Here is a 21,525-nt window from a genome sequence, read left to right on the forward strand (position 1 = left end):
ACAGTATAAAAACAACGGTATCCATTTAAAAACAACAGTTCTAGGGTCCGTTAAAAACAAATAAACTTACAGGGCCATTGCCAGACTATTTTGTGCCCTAGGCAAAGTGAGCTACTTGACGACGACGACGACGACGACCCAATTGCCAACATCGATCCAATTGTTCAAGAAGAGTTTCTGAACTATTATATTTTCCATTTATTATGTTTTTTTTTTCTTAAAACAGCTAATTTGTGTAAAACTGTGACCCTTAAAGAGCAGTACTACACCCCTCTGAAGTCTGTGCCCTAGGCAGCTGCCTAGTTGGCCTAAAGGTGGCACCGGCCCTGCAAACTTAGCATTGTTCATTGCTGTTAAATGCCTGGGAGAAGAGAAAAGTCTTGACCTGGCACCGAGAAGATAACAGTGTTGGCGCTAGGTGAGCCTCATCGGGGAGATCATTCCATAATTGGAGGGCCACCACCGAAAAGGCCCTCTCCCTTGTTACCATCCTCCGAGCTTCCCTTGGAGTAGGCACTTGGAGGAGGACCTTAGATGTTGAGCGCAGTGTTCGGGTAGGTTCATGCTGGGAGAGGCGTTATCGTTATTATTATTTATTATTATTATTATTGTATTTATTTGTATCCCGCCTTTTGCCCAATACTGAGGCGTCCCATCAGGTATTGTGTTCCCAAGTCGAGTTCTGGCTGCTTCTGACAGAAACCCAGAATGGATTCACAGCCCCACCGAAAGCGGAGCCACCAGCCTCCACAGGTCTATATTAGCCCCACCCACCACCCGTTTGCGATCCCGCCCCCTTTTCGTTCCCTTCCCCACAAAATCTCGCGAGAACTGTAACCCGCTGTGTCGCTGGCGCACTCCACTCCGCCTCGCAACAGGGAGGGGCGTGGAGCTCTCGCGAGACTTCGAAACGGCTCCTTCGCCTCCCAGCTGAGGGCTTCAGTCAGTCGTCGCTGTTGAGGCGGCGGGACGGAGCGAGGGAGATATGTCGCTGCCGGGTTCGCCGGTGCCTGGGGCCCCGCGCTGGGCCCCGACCCACGTCCAAGTGACGGTGCTGCAGGCGCGGGGGCTGCGCTCCAAGGCCAAGGGCGGCGGCGGCGGGAGCGGGAGCGACGCCTACGCCGTCATGGCGCTGGGCAAGGAGAAGTTCGCCACCTCGGTGGCCGAGCGCTGCCAGGGCTCACCCGAGTGGCGAGAGGAGGCCACCTTCGAGCTGCCCCCGCCGCCGCGACGGGGCCTGGGCGGAGGAGGGCTCTCGCCGGCCGCGGCAGGAGGCGCGCCGGCGGCCGTGCTGCAGCTCACCGTCCTGCACCGCGCCCTGCTCGGCCTCGACAAGTTCCTGGGGCGCGCCGAGATCAGCCTGGCCGAGCTGCAGGACGAGGGCGGCCGACGGACCACACGGTGAGGGCCGGCGGAAGGGGAGCCTCGGGGGGCCGCAGGGCCGGAGAAGCCCCCGGGGGGCCCAGGGGTGAATGGGAACATGGGCCAAGAAGGGCAGCCCTCGACTCAGGGGGGACCCATCGAACTGCGTGGGACTTGGCCACGGCTCGCGTAAGGCCCATTCATTGCAATGGGTCTACTCCAGGCAGGGATTACCTTGGATTTTTACCCCCAGGTGCCCCAGACGTTGATGAAAATGATTTATAGGCTTCAAGTCGTTTAATAAAGTAGCACGGAACTTTTGGGGGTTACTTACATGTTGTTGTGGGTTACAAGTTGTTGTTGTTGTTGTCGTCATTGAGCTGGGTATGTTTTGAACTTAGTTCTTCCGTGGTAGCACCCTTGAAGCGCCGATTTCAGGACCGTAGCCGACACGGCTTTAAACCTGTGTTCAGGCAGCGACTGCTTTATGTTGTTTTCCCTAGATTAGGCGCAGGGTGCCGACCTGGATTTTTCGTGGAGGAGAAGGCTATCCATGGCTACTAGTCCTGATGGCTATATGCTGCCTCCAGTGTCAGAGGCTGGGGAACATGGGCAAGAGGATGTTGTGTTCACACCCTGCTTGTGGGTTTCCCATGGGCAGCTGGTTGTCCATCATGTGAACAGAATGCTGGACTAGGTGGTTCATGTGGTTCATCATGGCTCATCTTATGTTCTTAAAAGCCCCCACCCACACCCACCCCCCATGCTAGGGTCTTAATCCAAATTGGTGGATTGGCTGTGCCTGTTACAAAGTAAAGATCTTTTAAAATGTCTTTGCTAAACCCCAATTTAATTTTGGAACTTATCCCTAGTTTGTCTGTGCTGTTCCAAAGTGCTGATTTTAAAATGTGTTGGGCTCAATAAGGGCTCCCCCCGCCCCTGTCTTGTGCTCCTGGAGGGCTCCTTCCTTTACTTCTTTTTTCCAGTGTACCTGTGAGTGTCAGATATGTGTGCTTGAAGGCTAAGCATTGAATGCCATAATATGAGATCAATGATTTTCTGCCAGCTGAATGGAACCTCCAGGTTTGGAGACAGTGTACCTGTGTCTGGAGGCTGGAAATATAAGTTCCTAAATGAAACAGCATGATGTGAGATCACTGACATCATACTGGTTGTCCATTCCAACGCCAGGGAAGTTGTCCAAACCTCAGTAAAAGTTTAAATTTTCGAAAGGAGGAACATAAATAAATAAATAAATAAATAATGAAATCATCTTTAAGAATCCCCCACTCACCCATAAAGATGTTACATGTCATGGTGATTGAAATAAATGTTACAAACATTGTTGTGGGGTGGGGGAGGCAGGGGGAATTAAAAATATTCTAACATTCCTGTTGATATTTAACAGAAGAAAAGCCCTGCTGGATTAGATCAAAGGTCAGTCAGCACATTTTCTTCTGTCGATGTATAAGCCAAATAAAAGGAAGGACCTCTTCACTCAGCGCATAGTTAAATCATGGAATTCATTACCACAAGATGTGGTGGTGACCACCAATTTGGATGGCTTTAAAATGGGGTTGGATAAATTCCTGGAGGAGAAGGCTATTAATGGCTACTAGTCCTGATGGCTAAGTGCAACCTCCAGTATCAGAGGCGGTAAGCCTGTGTGCATCAGGTGCTGGGAACGTGGGTGGGAGAGTGCTGTTGCACCATGTCCTGCTTCATTGGTCCCTGGTTGACAGCTGTTTGGCCACTGTGTGAACAGAGTGCTGGACTAGGAACTTCTTAAGTTCTTAAGTCATCTTAAGAATTTGTTTTTAAATGAAGGGGAAGGAATAGAAATATATTTAATAAAGTAAGGGGCAGCTTGTTTTGTACAGCTGCTAGCCAGGTATTTCCGGGAAGCCTGCCAGCAGGGCATGAAAATTCTCTCCCCTGTTTGCCTCTCAGTAATTGCTATTCAGTGAAATACTGCTTCTGGATGTGGAGGTTCCATTTAGTTATAGCGAATAGTTAAACATATATCCCATGTGAACTTAGCACCCCCACCAAAAAAAACCTCCCTTCTATGCTAGTGGTCCTCATCACTTCTCTGAGTGTTCGAAAATCCATAATGTCATATTTTGATTTGGACAATTAAAAGGTTTCGAAAATTGTGCAGGCTTTCAGGATCTTCATTTCTCTTCATTGGGAAAAATGTTAGAGAAGGCAGGGGTAGGGGGTGAGTAGAGGAAAAGGCTGATGTGTGCAAGATCACAATCTTGGATGGAATCAGGGAGGAAAGGTCTGCAGTAAAGCTCTAGCAGGTGGTATGATGGTTTCAGGTTTCACCTGGAACCGCCCCTAGGACTGCTGGAAACAAGAAAGGCAGGAAAGTTTGATCCCTCATTTTTTAAAATATAAAATGTAGTTCTGTGGCTTGGCTTTTGGTGAACTGAGCAGCAGCTGTTCTTTAAGAATGTGACTAACAATGTGTAATGAAAGAAAATAATTGGTGGGTGGGTGTGTATGGGAGTGGAGGGTGGCTTTGCTTGATAACTTATTTATTTTTCAACTAAACCCCATGGGAGAGGTGGGTGATGTTTTACAGCTGTTGTTTTAAAAGGCACCTGTAAAAATCATCCACTGTAAAACTTATAACACCTTCATTTTTGAAAGCTACTGTTTTAAAACTGGAAAATAAACATTTGTAGAAGGTAGTTCAAAGCCAAATAAAAAGTGTGTAAGAATAAAAATACAAACAATTGCTTACCGGGCTACAGAAATAAGATATAGGTCATTAATTAGAACTCTGTTACACGCACGCACACACACTGATTTATGTTTTACAGGTTGCTGGCTTTTGATTTAAAATAATACTGGGTCCGTTGAATACGGGCAATGAAACCAGGGCAGAATCTAATAGAATCGGATACATTATGGGTGGAGTTTGATAGATCTGGAGTTGACGTCCTTTCAGACCCCAGTGCTTGCTACTTGAAAACACACACTTTTATAGGTTGGAATAGTGATAATGCTAACTAGCTGGCATTCAGTGTGTCTTGGGTGGAGGGTGAAAGAGGCAACCAGCACTAAATGAGTAATTCATAGGGCAAGGTAGGAGTGCCAAGGTGACTAGGACTTAGCACTTCCTTTATCCTGCAAAAGGAGGATAGTAAGGAATTAAGACTGGTTCCAATAGGAGTGACACCAACACAGACTATTGAAAGGAAACTGAAATTGACCAGGATATTCAAGGCACTTCTATAGCAGCCCCATCCACTTCCTATGCCCATTTCACTTTCCTTCCTTAAATTGCTAGACTAGCTAATGTTTGTAGACACACACTCCTCCAACTTTTAACAGTCATCTATATTTTTGGAAAGCTTAACAGAGAGTCTGTAACTCTCAATTTCTGCTCATAAAAGCAGTGTCTTAGTTCAGTGTTTCAGTAGGTGTGTCTTCTGATCATAAAAGAGTGTGGTCACAATTGTTTGTATCACAAATTGTAAAATCATGTTAGGTGTGGTTATTTAGTGAAGTGATGCACTGTGAGATTAAGGAAGCTATACTTATAACTACTCTGTTCAGACTTTGAAGTATGCGTTTGCCTATTAAAAGAGCCCCTTTTATTTTGTGACATAATAGAATTTGAATACTGCCGGTTTGGGGAGAATTTGCAAAATGTGAGTTTCCATTGGCAGGAAAACAATTCTTCTGTTGCTATTTCTACTCTTCATGCAATAAAAATCATTATACCCATCTCATGATGTAGTTGTCAGTGGGAGAGACATACAGTACATTTGCGATATGAGACATAATTGGGTCTTGTGATAATGGAAAGTTATGAAGGAGACTGGGAAGAAGCACTCATACGTGGAAGCATCTGCCTGAAAATAGTAGTAAATTGATCGTACAGACTTTGAATTGAGGTGGATATGAGCAGTAATGAAAACACTTTTTTATATATATATATATTTGTTCATTTTCAAAGTATTTTCTTGGCAAGCCTTACAACAGCCCAGTAAGGAAGATTGGTGGTATTTCCATATTACCAATGGCTGAGAGAAGGAACTCATGGTTTCTGGTTATTTTGTAACTTCCTCTAAACCATTGAACCAGCCTTTGTCAATCTAGTGCCCTCCAGATACGTTGCACTACAACTCCTAAGGCGTCTGGAGAGCACCAGGTTGGGGAAGACTTCACTACATTATGCCACCTCTTAGTCTAGATGCAAGTGTTATGAATTGGATCTGGTTTCTTGGCAGTTTGTCAGGAAAAAAATAAGTTAAAATAACTTATTATTTAACTTATTGTAACTATTAGTTTGGCTAATATGTGTATACAAAAAAGTGTGTATGCATGGCTCTGTATGTATGCCTGCATCTTTTTTTTTTAAGCCATTATATATTATGAGGATAAGGAATTGTGTAGTTGCAATATTTAGTTGCTTAATCATACCCTTTTAAAAAATATTTTTGATTGACTAAAAACGTGGCCCCAACTAATTAGAACAGATTTTTTGGGTGGGTGGGTGGGGGGAAGCATGAGCTTTTAATTAAAAAAAAACCCTGCAAATGGCAAATACCATTTTTAAAAAATTAAAGGCATTTTAAATTTTCTTTCACAGAAGAAGGGAATACATCTTCTAAGATGATGCCCGGCTATCAAGAAGCATGATTCTTTTTAATAACTATTAGTTTTACCCATTTACAGATTTCCTGATAGATTAATCGATTGGAATTATACTAGTGGCCAACTCAGTTTTCTCTAATTGGTGATAGCTCTGGGAATTTCTCAGCTATCCAGTAATGCATTACATTGGGGCACTTTCTATTGTTTGCCTTTGCTTCGAGCTGCATTTTTACTAATAATGACTAAATTGCACATGGTTAAAATAATCCAATAATAATAATAAATTATAGCCCTTTAATATTCTCTGTGCTTCATATAAATCATCTTATCCTTGCAATAAGTGTTTAAGGTTAATCAGTGTTATCCCCATATGCTGATGGAGGGTTGAGAGAGAATGGCTTGCCTAATAAGGCCACATTGAATTTGTGACAAAGATGAGATTCAAACCAGGAGCCTCCTGATGTGTTTCTCAGTATTTTAGTCCCAGTACCACACCAGCCTAATTTCAAGTGAGCTGTCAGGACATAGCTCTATCAATTCTCATCTGTGATATTTGGAAACTTTAACATCTGAAGAGCAATTAGATACAAATGTAAAAACAAATAAGTAAATCTAGTAATTGCTGCTCTTTGGTTGCCACTTTTCTATATATTGTAAAATAAACCGAGCCATTTAACTGTGTGTGCGCGCATGCACGCCGTGCACAACAAATACTTAGTATTTATTGTCTATATTGAAGTACAAAAAGTGATACTTAACAAGAAAACATCATGATCCCTCTGCTTGGCCAGCATAATTTTAGACTGAGCTCATACCCTCGTTTTACAAATGTAAGCCACAATGTATTATGAGAACAGTACTTGTAAAGAACTCCCTTAAACTGTTTGTGTGCAGTCAATAAATGGCAGCTCTCATATAAAGGAAACTGAAATATTTAACAAAACAAGTCCAGCAGGCTCACCAAGTTTACTTTGGCAGTCTTGAATGCTTTACGCAGTCATGATAAGTGTTCAAAGTATGTTTGAAGTAAATGTCCTATTCATGACTCTTTCTTATTAGAATAAACAACACAGGTTCAGAGTCAAAGCACTTAATTCTTTTACAAATGACATCTAGGGCTGCAAGGTTTGATTCAGAGGTAGGGAACGTACCACCTTCCAGATGTTGGTGGAGTGCAACTCCCATCAAGCCTAGCCTGTATAGTCAATGGTGAGTGATAATGGGAGTTGCCGTCTGCAATCATCTGCAGGGACATATGTTCCCACTCCTGGTTTAATTGATCTAATCTGAATCAATTAAGAGATGACTAATCAACTACAGATCTTTAATTGGACTGCCTAATGGAAACATGAAATTCAGATCATTTGGTATCTTTCCCTTATGAGGGTGGAAACATCTGGAGTTTGAAAGATCCAGTTGAAGAGTTGGTACAACCTACTGAGAAAGGAGATGTAGGGTTGCCTGACTGAATGCTCATCTGTAAAATAAAACACACTTTCTTGCACTGAGAGAACTAGTTGTCGAGGGGATGACTTCTGGCCTAGCCTTTCGCCTGATAGGCTATTGTTGTATGTGCAGAATTATTATTATTATTATTATTATTATTATTATTATTATTATTATTATTATTATTATTAAGAGAGGAAGGTACAGTCCAGGAAAAGTTTCACCATATCGTTTGTTGTTTGTGTGAATTAAGGCTAGTGCGCTTTTAGGATGTGAGAGAATGTGAACAACCACTTAAATTTCTGATGCTTTTTCTTTCTTGTTCTCTATTTCCTTTTCTAGCTTGCTATCTAAATTTCTAAGGCATGCAATTTTCTGAAAACATCATTTTTGAGGGAGAAATTGCATGTTTTATGGATAGTTTCCTGTCTCTAAAACTCTTTCTGATAATGTCTTTCTCCTTTTCTCTCGTTCTAGTTCTGTTATATCTGCTGTGTCCAGCTCCATTCAAGACTATCCTACAGTACTTGACTTGGCTCATATTGTGCCTGTGAGGGAGCAAAAAGGTTAGATAAACCAAGATGGCATGCATCTTAGGCTCTAGTTCAGAAACAGTCTATTTTCCACATAACATTCTTTATGTCTGTCAGTACCTTTTATGCAATTGCCTTGATGTCATAACTTTGTAGGGAGAGATAGCTTTTGGCAGCGGCCCAGTCCCTGCCGTGTCCTTGTGACATTACAACTCATGAATTAGTAAACTGTATTGATACTGCGTGATACCAGTCCATAGACGCACAGGGTTTGTGTTGCCAGAAAAGGCCCGCATGAATCTATTTAGCATCTAGGACCTTTTCTGACCCCTACCCTGTAAGATTCAGTCCTCACTGAAGGGCAGCTTTCTCTAACCTAGTGCCTTCCAAATTGGAAATGCTGGCTGGAGATGATGGTAGTTGTAGTCCAGTACATCTGGAAGGCTGCCTTAGGATTTGCAAATGAGAGAATTGGGGGGGGGGCACTGAATACATTGCCCTTAAGAACAGGTACATATACATGTTAAACCTTTTAAACCTTTTTTTCCCATTGGCTTAACTCCCTGTCTGAATATTCACTTGGGTGAGTGAGCAAGCTTTTTCTAGAACACTTCAGGAGAATGTCTAACATCAGCAGTACCATAGCTAAGTTTTTCCTCCTCTGTCACACGTGTAGCGGTCGTCTGTGCTAGGATTGAGTTGTTTAGAATTTTTGAAGTCTTCGCCTAATATTTTTAAAGAATCATACAATAAAATACAGGAATAAACTACTTCATAGGAGTACTTTTTTCTTAAAAGATAGACAGCTGTGTTCATTTCTCCTTTCTTCCCTCCTTTACTTTTCCTTCAAAAAAAAAATACTTTGCTGGCTAAATACCTCTAGCCTCGGTATGCAAACTTATCTACCATTTCACTCACATAGAGAATCTGACTCTTTTTGTTTGAAGTAAAAGTTATGCAAGTATTGTGTTGAAGCTATTCTTAAGTCCCTAATGCTAAATTTGAATTCTTATTTATTTATACAGATGGTACAAGCTTCACTCCAAACCAGGGAAGAAGGAAAAAGAGAGGGGTGAGATTGAAGTAGATATCCAGTTCATGAGGAGCAACATGACCGCCAGCATGTTGGATCTCTCCATGAAGGATAAGTCCCGGACTCCGTTTGGCAAGCTGAAAGACAAGTGGAAGGGGAAACGAGGCAATGGGTTTCCAGACACAGCTTCAGCTATTATCCCTAGCATTAGTCACTCCCCAGCTGACAGTGACGAAGAGTCAACTGAGAAAGAGAAGAAAAAATCAAAGTTCAAGACGCTCTTTTCCAAACATGGTTTGCAGAAGAGCAACATCTCCCAGTCCATGTCTGTGCTACCTACTCTCCAACCAGTTTCGGAGAAAGTTAGACTTAAACCCAGTGACTTTCCATCACAGTGGAGCGACGATGATGACGATGATACTTTGACTCCAGTCTCAGAGAGTAAGTATTCTCTTGATAGGAGAAGCAATTTCTTAAAGTTTTTCAAGGGCAGTCTGACTTCCAAACCCTGCCATGCAATGCTGTGTAGCCAAAACAAGAGTGTATTTTTAAAATAATTTCTCTTTATAGTTTTTTTCTCTTTATAGTTTTTAAAACTGGTCTTTTTTTTAAAAAAAAAATGATTCAGTTGCATAGAAGTTGTGAAGAAACAGAGGTACCTTTGTGATTGTGTCTGCAATAGTTGTCATTGCATAGGGCCCTCTGTCTAAAATAGCCCCAGTTGCAATGTATTTACTGTTGCGAACAGCCATCAGTTGATTTAGGCAAGTATCTTCCATAGTGTTGGGATCTGTGCTTTCACCATTCTAATACTGATTTCACTTTTATCTTTTCAGAGCCCTCTGCAAATAGAGGTGAAGATAACTTCCTTTATCCCCCTTCCAGCAAGTCTCATAAGAGAACGGGCAGCGGAGATTCCAAGCAATTAAACCAAATCACTACCAGCAATACCAAGAAGGATTCACATTCTTTATTTGGGGGCCTGAAATCCAAAAGTGACCCAATTTCCAGGTCCAACGTGTGTATCAATGGCAGCCATGTTTACATGGAAGAATGTGAATCAAAAAGTGATACCATTCCAAGAGAAAGCACTCCATCTTCCCCTTCCCCTCATACATCCCAGCGAAAAAGGCTTTTTTTGTCCCAGGAGAATTTATCTTCCGAACCCAGTAAGGAACCTGAAGTCAGTGGAAGATTACCACTTGACAAAGGGCCGCCTGGGTCTTCCTCACTGGAGTCCTTTAAAGCCATGACTCTGCCATCATATAAACTACTTAGTGGCGGGGATTTGCTAGAAAGCAGCACTCCTGTGATTTCAGACACTCCAAAAGAAACCAAAGAAAACAAAAAACAGGAGAATAAGAAGCCTGGCTTGCTATCCCTTGTGACAGTGAAAAAAGAAGCTAAAATCAGTGAGGAGGTAAAGAACAGTGATGATGCCTCTCTGAAAGAAGTCAAACGTAATGAAAAAGAACTGGCAAGGAAAGAGACAAACCCTTTTGAAGTCCCTGTCGATAGCAAAAGAGGTCATGGCTCAGACAAGAGCAGTGCTTCAGAGGTGCCAATTGCAAAGGCAGCCCTGAACCCTTTTCATGAAAACATTGTTGCAGAAGAGAAACCTGAAAAAAGTGCTGCTTCTGTGAAACCATCGCAGACCAAACCCATCAAACCCAGGTTAGTCTTGAGACACGGTCCAAATGAAACCATAAATGAATATTGGAATTTGAGATGCTTAAGACGTAAGCCAACCAATAGGTTACATTGGGGCTGGTCACACTTAACAACAACCCATTGTTTTAAAAAAACAATGGGTAGTCAGAGCCTTTGGTGCACAGCCCACAATCTGCTCCTTCTTGGACTGCTGGGTTGTTCAGGAGCTATACAACCCAGAGTTTAACCCATCCATAGATCATGGGTTAACTGCTGGGTTGTTTAGCCTCTAAACAAAACTGAAGTCTAGGTTTGCCCATCACACTGCACAACCTACAAAGGAGGCTACGATCGTGAATTGTGCTGTAAAAGCAGAAAAGGTGAGCATGCTGTAGGTAGTGCTCCCTCCCGTCCCTGGCAACTTTGCAAACCAAGTTATTGTGTGTCAGCCTAGGAAAATTACCACTTGCCTGGAGCAGGTAAGAATTGCCCCCAGGTGTGACAGGCACAGTTCAGGCATTTAGTGATCTGGCATTTTTACAGGTGAGGCTTCTCTCTCTGTCTCCTTGAAAGGAGAGAGAAATCCCAAAACGTGCTGCCTCCAGAACACAGATGCTTTGCTCTGAAGGCTGCATGTTGTGTGGATGCTCTTTTCTGGAAGGGGGAGGAAGGAGCAAAACAGTCCTTATACTGTCTCCTGAATGGACCCCTGTCTAATAGGATCTTCCCCAGTTGGCTGGACTGAATTTATTTTTCTCTCCATTAGTACAGGGAGAGGAATAGAAAGAATGCTAACCAGATGCTAATGATGCTGTATTTGCTCTGCTGACCCAATACAGCTATGGTCAGTCTGGCCAGTCCCCATTGTGCTGGCCTTGCCAGGAAAATGTAATGTAGCTAGGCTTGCTAACAGCTCTCTCCAGGATAGGGAGGATAATAAAGTGTGAGCTTTATTATCTAGTCTGCAGCAGTATGATGGAGCCTGTCCAAGAGCTGAAGGTCTTTAGTCCTCCCAGACTTCAGGCCTTTTCCTTCAAATCTGGGAGGGAGAGCTTTGGGGGAAGATAATAATAGCTCCCTACCTGTTGCCTTGGAGTGAGGAAGAGCACTGAGGTGGAGTGGAAATGGTTTGGAAGAATGAAACAGGATGGGTGACCTCACAGGCCCTGATTATAAGCAAGGTTGTCTTACATTGCTTAGTCATTGATAATGGGAACTTCAGTGTGGTTCCTTTTTTTTTTGATTCGTAGATAATTAAATAGTCCAAATTGATTTATGTGCTGAGAGTACTAATGGTGATGTGGCTTCGTTTTTCATAATTGATACTTTGTGAAAACTGGTACTCTTTGCTCTCACTTTAAACTAATTTTCCCTTCTTTATAGTCTAACATAGAATTCAAGCAGGAGTTAAATAGCTTCTTAACAGTATTGGTGTCCTTTGTTCCTTTCAGTTTTTGCAAGATAATAAAATTTTGTACCTTTCTGCCAAATAGAATGCAGTTCCTATGGCTTGGCACTGCAGTATTTTTCTGTCTATAACCCTTTTGTCTTTGGTGCTTTATATATTTTGACTTTGCTACTAACCTGATCTATTACATTGACTGGAATTTTAAAATGTGTTATGTAGATCTTATTGTCTGAGGCTTTTTCTCCTCAAAATGCAACTTGATGCTTATACTCTTAAGAACTTGCTGCTGTTAAAGGGGTGAGTTTGATTGGTTTACTAAAACCCTACAGCTGTCCTATACATTTCTAATGTGCAGCAGCCTTATTAAATTTATCTCCAGAATGTTTCTGCCTGTCTCATGTTGCATCTGCAACTGATATGCAGGTTTTATTTTGTCCCTTTTTACAGACCGGACGTGTCTTCAGAGGATGAAACCAAAGCCACTTTTACTATTCCTGTATCTTCTTCTGCTTCTCCTTTCTATCATTTCCTTCGCTCTGATAATGAGAACAACCCTTTTACCTCTAAGCTTGAAGCAGAACAGAAAGCTCAGGACTCTGATAAGGTTGCTAGTTCTTCATTAAATCTTTCTGCAAAGCATAGCAACAATCCCTTCACTACAAAATGGGGACAAATATCCAAAGAGCAAGCCTCCAAAGCCTTTGTTGTGGCTTCTTCTACTTCTGGAAATGAGAATAACCCTTTTGCTCCTAAATGGGGACAAGAATCCCAGATAGAAGATTCTGAGAACTCAGCAAAATCTTCCTTGCATTCCCTACACTCTCCTGCTACTGCTGTTTTTGAGTCTCATCCTCTTCCTTCTCAGCTGTCTAATGTTGCTAATCTTCCTGCCTCTAAACCAGGAAAGGACTCTGAAAACTTTAAGGGTCCTCCCGAATCTTTGACTTCTATCTCTTTAGCAGGAAACCTTGATGATTCCATGCATCTTCATGTTGTGCATTCAGGAACGCCTCAAGATGAAGGTTTAACTAATCAGATAGATCCTGTATCCAGTTTTCCTGGATCTGCCTCTGGCAGTCACTCTGCACGCTTTTATGACCGAGTTGGACTGATACTGAAGACTCAATGTGATGACAAAGTACAGGTTGTGCCACCGTTTAAAGAAAAAAGTGAAAGAATTAAGAAGTCTGTAACCTTTGCTCTTGATGAGCTGAAGGATGATGATACAGTAAGTAGTGGTGATGAGGCTTCAGATGAAGATCCAGTGGAGAGAGGGAATTATGGTGAAAACGAGGATGCAGTAAATCCCACTGAGAGGAACAGCAGACGACAACTTGAATTGGATGTAGGATATTGCTCTGCTTCTAAGCCCCATGATGGGATAATAAATTCTGATCCTAACGATGAGAACCCTTTAGAAAGAGAGACTGAAACCAGTTCAGTGATTACAATAGAGCCACCAGTCCCAGTCCCAAGAGTTCTCATGCCTTTGCCTAAGGAAACCAGCATGTCAAGTACTGCATCGGGTAGCAGTTCTCTGTCTGTACCACCAAAGCCGGCGCCAAGAAGTGCTTTGAAACAAAAGCAGAGTACATGTCTTCCTCTCTCTGATGAATCAAAAACAGAAGATGTGTTGAACTCTGCATCTGTGTTTAAAGAATTGCCTTCAAATAGTTTAGTGTCCAGTGAAAGGCTAACCAGTGCTTGCTCACTAGCAGGTTCTGAATCGACTGTACTCCAGCTTGGAAGAAATGTTGGCACCACATATTCTCAAAGCATTAGTAATCACTCTAGTCATGGAATAAGCACACATCTTGGCATTTTAGTTACTGGAGAGATGAATGTAAACCCCATCGCCCTTCCTGTTATTCCAGAGGTAGGATCAGATGATGAGCAGCTGAGTGATTGTCACCAGGATGCTGATAAGATGGCAGCTTGTGAGGACTTGTCAAGGAATAGGGATGAATTTACAGAGTTATCATCTTCCACGGAGAGGAGAGAGTTGGCATCAAATGAGAAGGTTGCTGGTGAAGGGCAGACTGTATCACTTGTGAAAATAAGTGGTCCTAATGATGCTCCTGGACCCAACAAGCCATTGGTCAATCCTTCAGCAGTAGTACTTCAAAGTGCAGGTCATAATGAAAGGGGATTGGAACAGAAGAATGGTGACAAGTGTAAGGAAGATAGGCATATTGATTGTCCTGAGTTCTCTGATAAGCCTGTCCCTCTTTCCCCTCTGTCTGGTACTTCTCAATCTTACCCCACTAGTTCATTCCAATCTGATGCTCTTGGCTCTAATAGAGCAGAAACTCCGAAAAAAGCTGCAGCAGAGGGCTTGGATGCCAAAGGGGAAATCTCTGGCAAGAAGAAGCTGCTTGAGGCAAGGGTTTCACCCTCTGAAACACATCCCAATCAAACTCTGCAGAGTGGTGGAACGTATCCTGCTAAGCTCAGGTGAGAGTTGTGGGGGACTCGCATAGAAAGTCTCAAGTGCCATAAGTGGCTTTGATTCTCCCCTCCGCCCCGCCCCCCCCCCCCCACACACACATACACTCACACACACATATTTTTTAAAGAAACCAAGGTATTTATGCTCTTTGGACAGCTGAAAAATTTATATCCCCAATCGTTTGGAGCGACCTCTTTCAGAAATCTCAGTGAAGAAATAAAATTGAGCAAAGCTTGATCTTGATGTGGCAGTGGTCATACTTAACTTCCACAGTGCTGAAACATGAGTAGCCAATAAGCATGAGTCCAGTACATTTCAGATATTTCACCTCTGATTTTCTACAAGCTCTTCTATTAGAATGTTAAATTTGTTTCCATGGTTCTGCCAAAATAAAAGGTGGCAACCACCTGATATTGGTTAACTATTTTTTGAAAGGCTTAACTGTGGCTTGTCAGCTGTGAGCCTTAACTGCAATATAATTCTGTTGTGTCGTAAAGCGTTTGAGATTGCTCTCTCTGAAGTGTTAATAGGTGCAGATTTAAGTAAGCGTGCTTTTCAAGATAAACCTTTGAATGTAACCTTCATTAAAGAATGTACATGTGAAAAACTGCACTTGAGTAATTGTGTACAAAAATACAAGTAGCAAAACATACCCATTCCACTTTATTAAACAGAAGAATCAGCCACTATGATTAGAGAGTTGGACTAGGACTGGAGGAGACTAACATTCAAACCCCCATACAGCCATGAACTTCCAGGTGGCTTTGGGTCAGTCACTGTTTTTCAGCTTAATGTATATCACGGGGGGGTTGTGAAGGTAAATGGAAGTGAGGAGAACCATGTACTCCTTGGAGGCAGGATATCTTTAGTATTCTATTTGAGCTTAAACCTGTGCAGATCTATGTATAAGAGAGAACCTTGCAGTGAAGGAATATATATATATATATATATATATATATATATATATCAGAGGAAATATTCTTTAATAGCCAAAGCACGCATTCATGTGTACACAGTGCTTCATGCTGTAACCCAAAGTAGAACTGTGCCTAAAGTAGAACAGTACAAAGTTGTGTTCAGTTATACGGTTGTAAAGAGCAAAGGTATTGCCTGAACTAAAATCAGATATATCTTTCAGACTTCATCCTGTGAAGCCAATGAATGCTACAACAAACAAGCTGAGCATAACTACGAAGATCCTGGATAACCAGAATGAAAGCAATCTAAAGGTACTTAAGGCACAATATATCTTAAAAACGGATTGGATGTTCCATGAGTTCAGTTACAATGCATGTTCCTAGTAACACTAGGTGATGGGGAAATAGTTCAGTGAAAGCAATGTTGAAGTATACTGGAGCTTTAGCTTCCTAAAACTGTTGCATGCAACTTCTTGGGTGGATGTAAAAAGAAAGTTTGTTAACTTATTGGCTGCATTAAACAAACTGAGAAGGTGTATGATCATTTGGAGACAGAAATGTGGGTCAACTCAATTTTTAGGTCATTTCCCACCCACCCTTGCTATTTTTTGCTGATGATCAGGGGACTTTTTTCTACAACAAGCTCAGATCTGTGGGTGGGTGTGAAATCCGCAAGCCCAGAACTTGTCATCTTTTCCATAGGCTTTTGGCCTGAGAGATTGTTTTCAAAAAGACGTTTAGTAACTCAGTGACCCAATTCATCATAAACAACCCATTAACAAATGTGAGTTGCGGGAGCAAGCAACTATTTGTGCTCGTTCCATTCGCCTACCCAGTTTGCTGAGATAGACAACCCAGAGATGCTCCATGGGTGACCAGGGACTAGCATGCACACTTGCTTCTGCTAGTTCATGGCTACCCAGGTTTTGTTTAAAGTCTGGATACCCATAATGTACAAAACCAGGTTTGTGGCTTCAGCTAGTATTACAGAATTATTCCCTCGACATTTGGGCACAGACCTTGAATTATGAGCTCTTAACTGAGATTACTTATTATCACTTTGCATTTATATGATACTTACGGCATGCGAGAAAGATGGTCTTGTGTTGATCATGCTTTTCAGTGTTAACCACTGGTCAGAGGCAGGCAGACTACGTGTGCCATTTAAGCGCTTACTGACGGGTCCTGAAATTCCTGTTCTTGTGAACTTTAATAAGGGTCATCTACCTTAACAGATTACCTCTTTGTGAAGCCATCATTCCTGAGATTCCTCAGAAATCCCTGAAACCAGAGGTCTATTTATTTATTTATTACATTTTTATACCGCCCAATAGCCGAAGCTCTCTGGGCGGTCTAGATGCCTGCCTTCTGATTATTATTATTTTTAGGTCACCCTTGTGATAGCTCTCTACCAAAATGACTAACTTTTTTCTTTCCTTCCTTTCTAAAGAAATATGACCCTTCAGATCCTGCCTACGCTTATGCTCAGTTAACGCATGACGAGCTGATCCAGCTGGTCTTGAAACAGAAAGATGCAATGGCAAAGCGAGATCTCCAGGTGCGAGAGCTGGAAGACTACATAGATAACTTGCTTGTTAGAGTCATGGAGGAAACCCCTAATATTCTTCGGGCTCAAGCACATGTGAACAAGAAAGCTGGGAAGATATGAGAAGGCAGTTAAACCTGGACAATGACGTTTTTTGCTCATACTTTGGAAGTAGAAAGTGTGAAAAGTTTGACATTGAAATATCTGTTGCTTGTACCAAAACAAAAGATGTTTTTCTTGTCCTAGGCTAGAGTTGATTTAGTTTATCTTGGGAGACTGTTAATAATTATATAATCCAAAATGACAATCGTATTAAAGAACAAACAAAACATATACTTTTTAGTACACTGTACATGTTTTGCTGCTCTGTTGAGGTTAAAGGCCTGAGATTGTGGGACTGGAGGGAGTTATGAGCCAGTTTTCACCTGTGAATAATTCTGTAACTGGAGCATTTTAAAGGTTTTGTTTAAAAATAGACATTTACCTGTTTCCAAAACACAAATTTCTGACCTGATGTTTTTAGGGTTTTAATTTAGTGCAATATAAGCAATCATATGCTAATTAGATTAGAGGTATTGGAAGAATATGTCATCATGAAGTGCCTTATTTTGGCAAGTTGTTGGAGGAAATTAGCATGTTATCTGAAACCTGGATGCATTTTTACTTGCAAGCAGCACACTCCATTAGGAAATTCTGCTATACCAGCTCCATCGAATAAGAATTAAGAGCTCAGCTGCGTTGTTGAATTCTCATTCATTTTGTGGGGTTTGTGCTGTACTATTTTACTGTTGATTGTGCTAAGCTGCCTGAATTTCACTTTAGATGGTGAGCAAAGTCTACAGTTAAGAACTACAAAGTAGTGGCTGGTGAGCATCAAACCAACAAGTTAAAAATAACACATGAATATGAGCATTTAGGATTCTTAAGCACAAAACTGACTTCTGTATCTCCTAATGTGGTCAGAACAGGGAAAGAGTCTTGATTTGATCTAACTGCCTGTGATGTTAGTGTTAAGTTGTTGCAGTGGTTACCTTTAAGTATGGTTAGGTTTGAAAGACTATTTACACTGTATTTTTTTTGTTGAGAATTACAACCTGTGTGTTTTTAACAACTGGATTTGGAAGTGCTCTTGCATTCGTTATCGCTGAATTTTTTTGTTTGTTTAACATTTATGAAGTTTCAGTTGACAGACCATGGAGTCTGGAACCTCTGACAGGTTTCACTATTTTCTTTTAGTTCATCATCCAGTTTAGCACCTACTTTTAAATTGTTGATCTTCCCGTTTCACCTTTGAGTGACTTACTCCTTTGTTCAGAAATCTACTTGAACGTTGTTGTTTTCTTCTCTCATTCAGTAAACTAGTCAGATAGCTTCCCATTTGTGAACAAACATACAAAAGTTGTTCTCATAAGCATCTTTGATTTTGAGAAGTTTTGCATCATGTTGATTTGGAAAATCTTCCGAAAAAATCTCATTTTAGAAGGGCTAAAATTCAGCAATCTCTTCATTACCATAATCACTTTCATCAGTAACTGTCAAGCACTTGCCTGACTTTCAAAGTAACATCTTTCAGTTTCTTCAGCTCTTCCAGGTTCTGCAGTTCTTCTTTCCCCACATCATCATGGCTTCCCAAAATGTATTTGCTCATATTTCTCCTCCTTTGGCCGTTGAAATCTGTTCTACAGAAGCTGTCCCGTTCTTATCTGAGCCCCGCTGGTGGCAAATGAAGACTTTCTTGATGTTCAATTGATCATCAATTAGAGATCTTAAAGATTCTTCTTTCCCCCCTCCCCCCAAAAAAAAGAAAAGAAAAAACAAATGCTTGTAAGGCAAACGGGGGAATAGATTCAACCTCCTTGAACTTGGTAAGAATTCAGATTTGAGTTTATAGCTGAACATACTCATTTGCATTTAAACTTCATGTTCAGTTTTTTTTTCTTTCAGATTATTTTCTCAGTTGCTTCTTTCACGAGAGTCTCAATGCGGGCTGTCAGTCTGGACGTATTCCAACTGCAGTTCTTTGAGACATATAGATAGCATTCCCTGAATCTAGAAGCTCGGCCAAAGCCTGAGTCACAGTGTTTTGTTAGTACCCTTGTGTTCCTGATATTGGAAGTCCTTAACAGTCAGTCACCTTGCTTCCCAAGTAAACGGGGCTACAATGGCTTCTCAGTTATTAAAGGGGCTGCTGGTGCTGCTTCAACTACTAGAAGATGTGAATAATGTTTTTGTGCAAGCTGAGCCCTATAATACAATTTCTGCTGAAGACTGAATTAGGAACATGCATGCTTTTAATATACTTACATGGGTTGTGTGAAACAAATTGGACTTCTTTTTAGTAAAAGAGTATTTGTGTGGTGTGTTGCAAAACTATGGGAAGAATCCGGTCAAAGTACAGTCCTTTTAAATCTCATTGTCTTTTTAATGATATGGCTGGGTAGGTTTTTAATACTCCAGTAGGAACAACTGGACTTAAACTTCTCCTGAACATTAGCTGGATTGTGCCCTGAGGTGAAGTGAAAAGTTAAAATTCAACAAGATTTTATTCTGACTCTAACAGGCAAACTTACATTGTATTGGTATTTTCTTGTCCTCGGACAGGCATTTCCTTTACATGGATTAGTGGTTTATAAAGGATCAGTTTTTGTGGGTTTCATTATGAAACAAAATGGTTTTCCTTCCCCTGTATTCATCATTTTCTGTAACATAGGAAATTGAGGTTTAATTGGATGTTGATTGAAGATAGAAGCTGTAAGAGTTACCAGGCTTAGTGCAAACTTGTCTATGCATTCTTGGCTTCCAGCCAGTCAGAATTACTGTAATTCAAAAAATTGTTGAGTCTTGTGACTCAACAAGATTCCTTAACTTCTGAGTGGTGAAATGCAGATACCTCACAGCAATCCAACTGTCATTTAAAGGCTCTGATGGATTAATTTTGATTCATAGTACTTACTGTAGCTACTTTTTGTTATCTCCCTATGCACTTTACAAGAGGGATGAAGTTGCCACTGCATAGCTCTTCAGCCCTCCCATTGCGTTCAGTCATGACACTGGATTATAAGCTTGTCAGCTGAAATCAAAGATCTTGATGCTGAATGGTGCACTGTTAATCGCTTTTGGTACTGTATAATCTGACTTGTGATCACCAAAGAATCAGAATAGCTGAAGCGGCTACTATACTCATTCTTTGAGAAGCACTGCAGTTCATATGACCTGCAATCCTTCTGCAATCATAGCCTAACTATGTTAAGTATTTGGTCCAAAATAAGTAACGTGTTTGGATGTATGGCTCTGAGTATGGGGTTATGCTCTCTGTTCCTGTAGCCATAAATGGTGGGTGATGCTCACTGAATAGACTTGTCCATCTGTTTTGCATAGTGTTAATTCTGTCGATGAAATCCACTGACTGAGGCTGCCCTTTTGCCTCAGTTAAATGGTAGAGCTAGAACAATGATTTCAGATGTTTGCAAGGACAAGAACTGTTTGCCACATCTAACGTTGTCAGAGTCTTCCACATACCTCTGGCTCCATGATAACTGGAGAGGTACTGTCGAAAGCACATTTTGCGTGTAAAGCAAACATTTAAATGCTTGGGGTCATCTTTTAAAAACACCTTTAAATAATTAAATTACTTTTTAAAGCTTTAAATGTCTCAAGGTGTCGTCCTATGCGTGTTTAGACAGGAAAAGTCGTACGACTCTAGTGTTTCCCAGCTAGCCAGCCAGTGGTAGAACTTTTTCCCCATCTAAATATACATAGGACTGCATGTGTTTCTCTCTTTTGGTCCTGCTGGAGCCATAGCGCAATGCTGCATGCCTGCTTGTTTTGGAAATAAATATTTTATGGAAAGGCTTGTACTGGAAAACAGTATGCCTGGTAGTCATGGTCGCAAAGCACTGCGCGGCTAGTTCCTTTAACACCGCTCCCATTAGGAATGGCTCTCTAGCAACAAATAAGGAGTTCACATTATTCTAAAATGCAGCTACGTGCTGTTGAAATGATATTGGTTATTTCAGTAGGGATTCTGCTTGGCAGGTTTTCAGTGGTTTGTAGAAACCTCATTTATAACATCTAAAATGTCCAGCGATTATGGACTTTAGTGGACTGCTTGTCATGTTGTATCACATGCAAAGGAACCACTGGACAAAGTCAGGCAACTATTCCTTCATACGAAGATCTGATGAGTTTTGAGCAACAGACAATTAGGATAGTGTCCTTCAACTTGTGCCTTCTATTCAGTATCTGTGACTTACAAGTTGGACATAGAAATGCTGAGTGTGTTGTCAAAGGGATAGCTCGCCTCCCCTTGTACATTCACTTGCCCAATGCTTACTACTGAAGGATCTGAATGTATGTTTATATTTTCTACCTTGTTACTCTTGGTACTTATGCTATTGGTTTTTATACAAAAACCTTCAGCCTCATGAAAAGTTAAAATAAAGTTATTTAAGCTTATATGAATTGTTGTGTTACGCATTTTTATAAAAGTTTAAAAAAGGGATGGATGTGGTGTATGTAATGACACATTATTTGCTAGCGTTATCAGATCAGTTCCCTAGTCAATGGG

The 21,525-nt window shown here is 41.3% G+C and overlaps 1 protein-coding gene across 3 annotated transcripts; it reads left to right on the forward strand.

The window, feature by feature from the left end:
- The first annotated feature begins 973 nt into the window (after positions 1-973).
- On the forward strand, positions 974-21,413 carry RAB11FIP1 (RAB11 family interacting protein 1). 3 transcript variants are annotated; one of them, XM_063139212.1, is made up of 6 exons: positions 974-1,401; positions 8,981-9,429; positions 9,825-10,662; positions 12,494-14,500; positions 15,634-15,724; positions 16,863-21,413. In XM_063139212.1, exons 1-6 carry the CDS (start codon positions 986-988, stop codon positions 17,079-17,081), a joined length of 4,020 nt encoding a protein of 1,339 aa, XP_062995282.1. In that variant the 5' UTR covers positions 974-985; the 3' UTR covers positions 17,082-21,413. The 3 variants fall into 3 exon arrangements, with proteins under 3 accessions (XP_062995282.1, XP_062995283.1, XP_062995284.1); XM_063139213.1 differs by having other exon boundaries at positions 974-1,045; XM_063139214.1 differs by lacking the exon at positions 12,494-14,500.
- Positions 21,414-21,525: the final 112 nt, after the last annotated feature.

The sequence above is a fragment of the Elgaria multicarinata genome, chromosome 12 (assembly GCF_023053635.1).
Source record: "Elgaria multicarinata webbii isolate HBS135686 ecotype San Diego chromosome 12, rElgMul1.1.pri, whole genome shotgun sequence".
NCBI classification, from domain to species: Eukaryota; Metazoa; Chordata; class Lepidosauria; order Squamata; family Anguidae; genus Elgaria; species Elgaria multicarinata.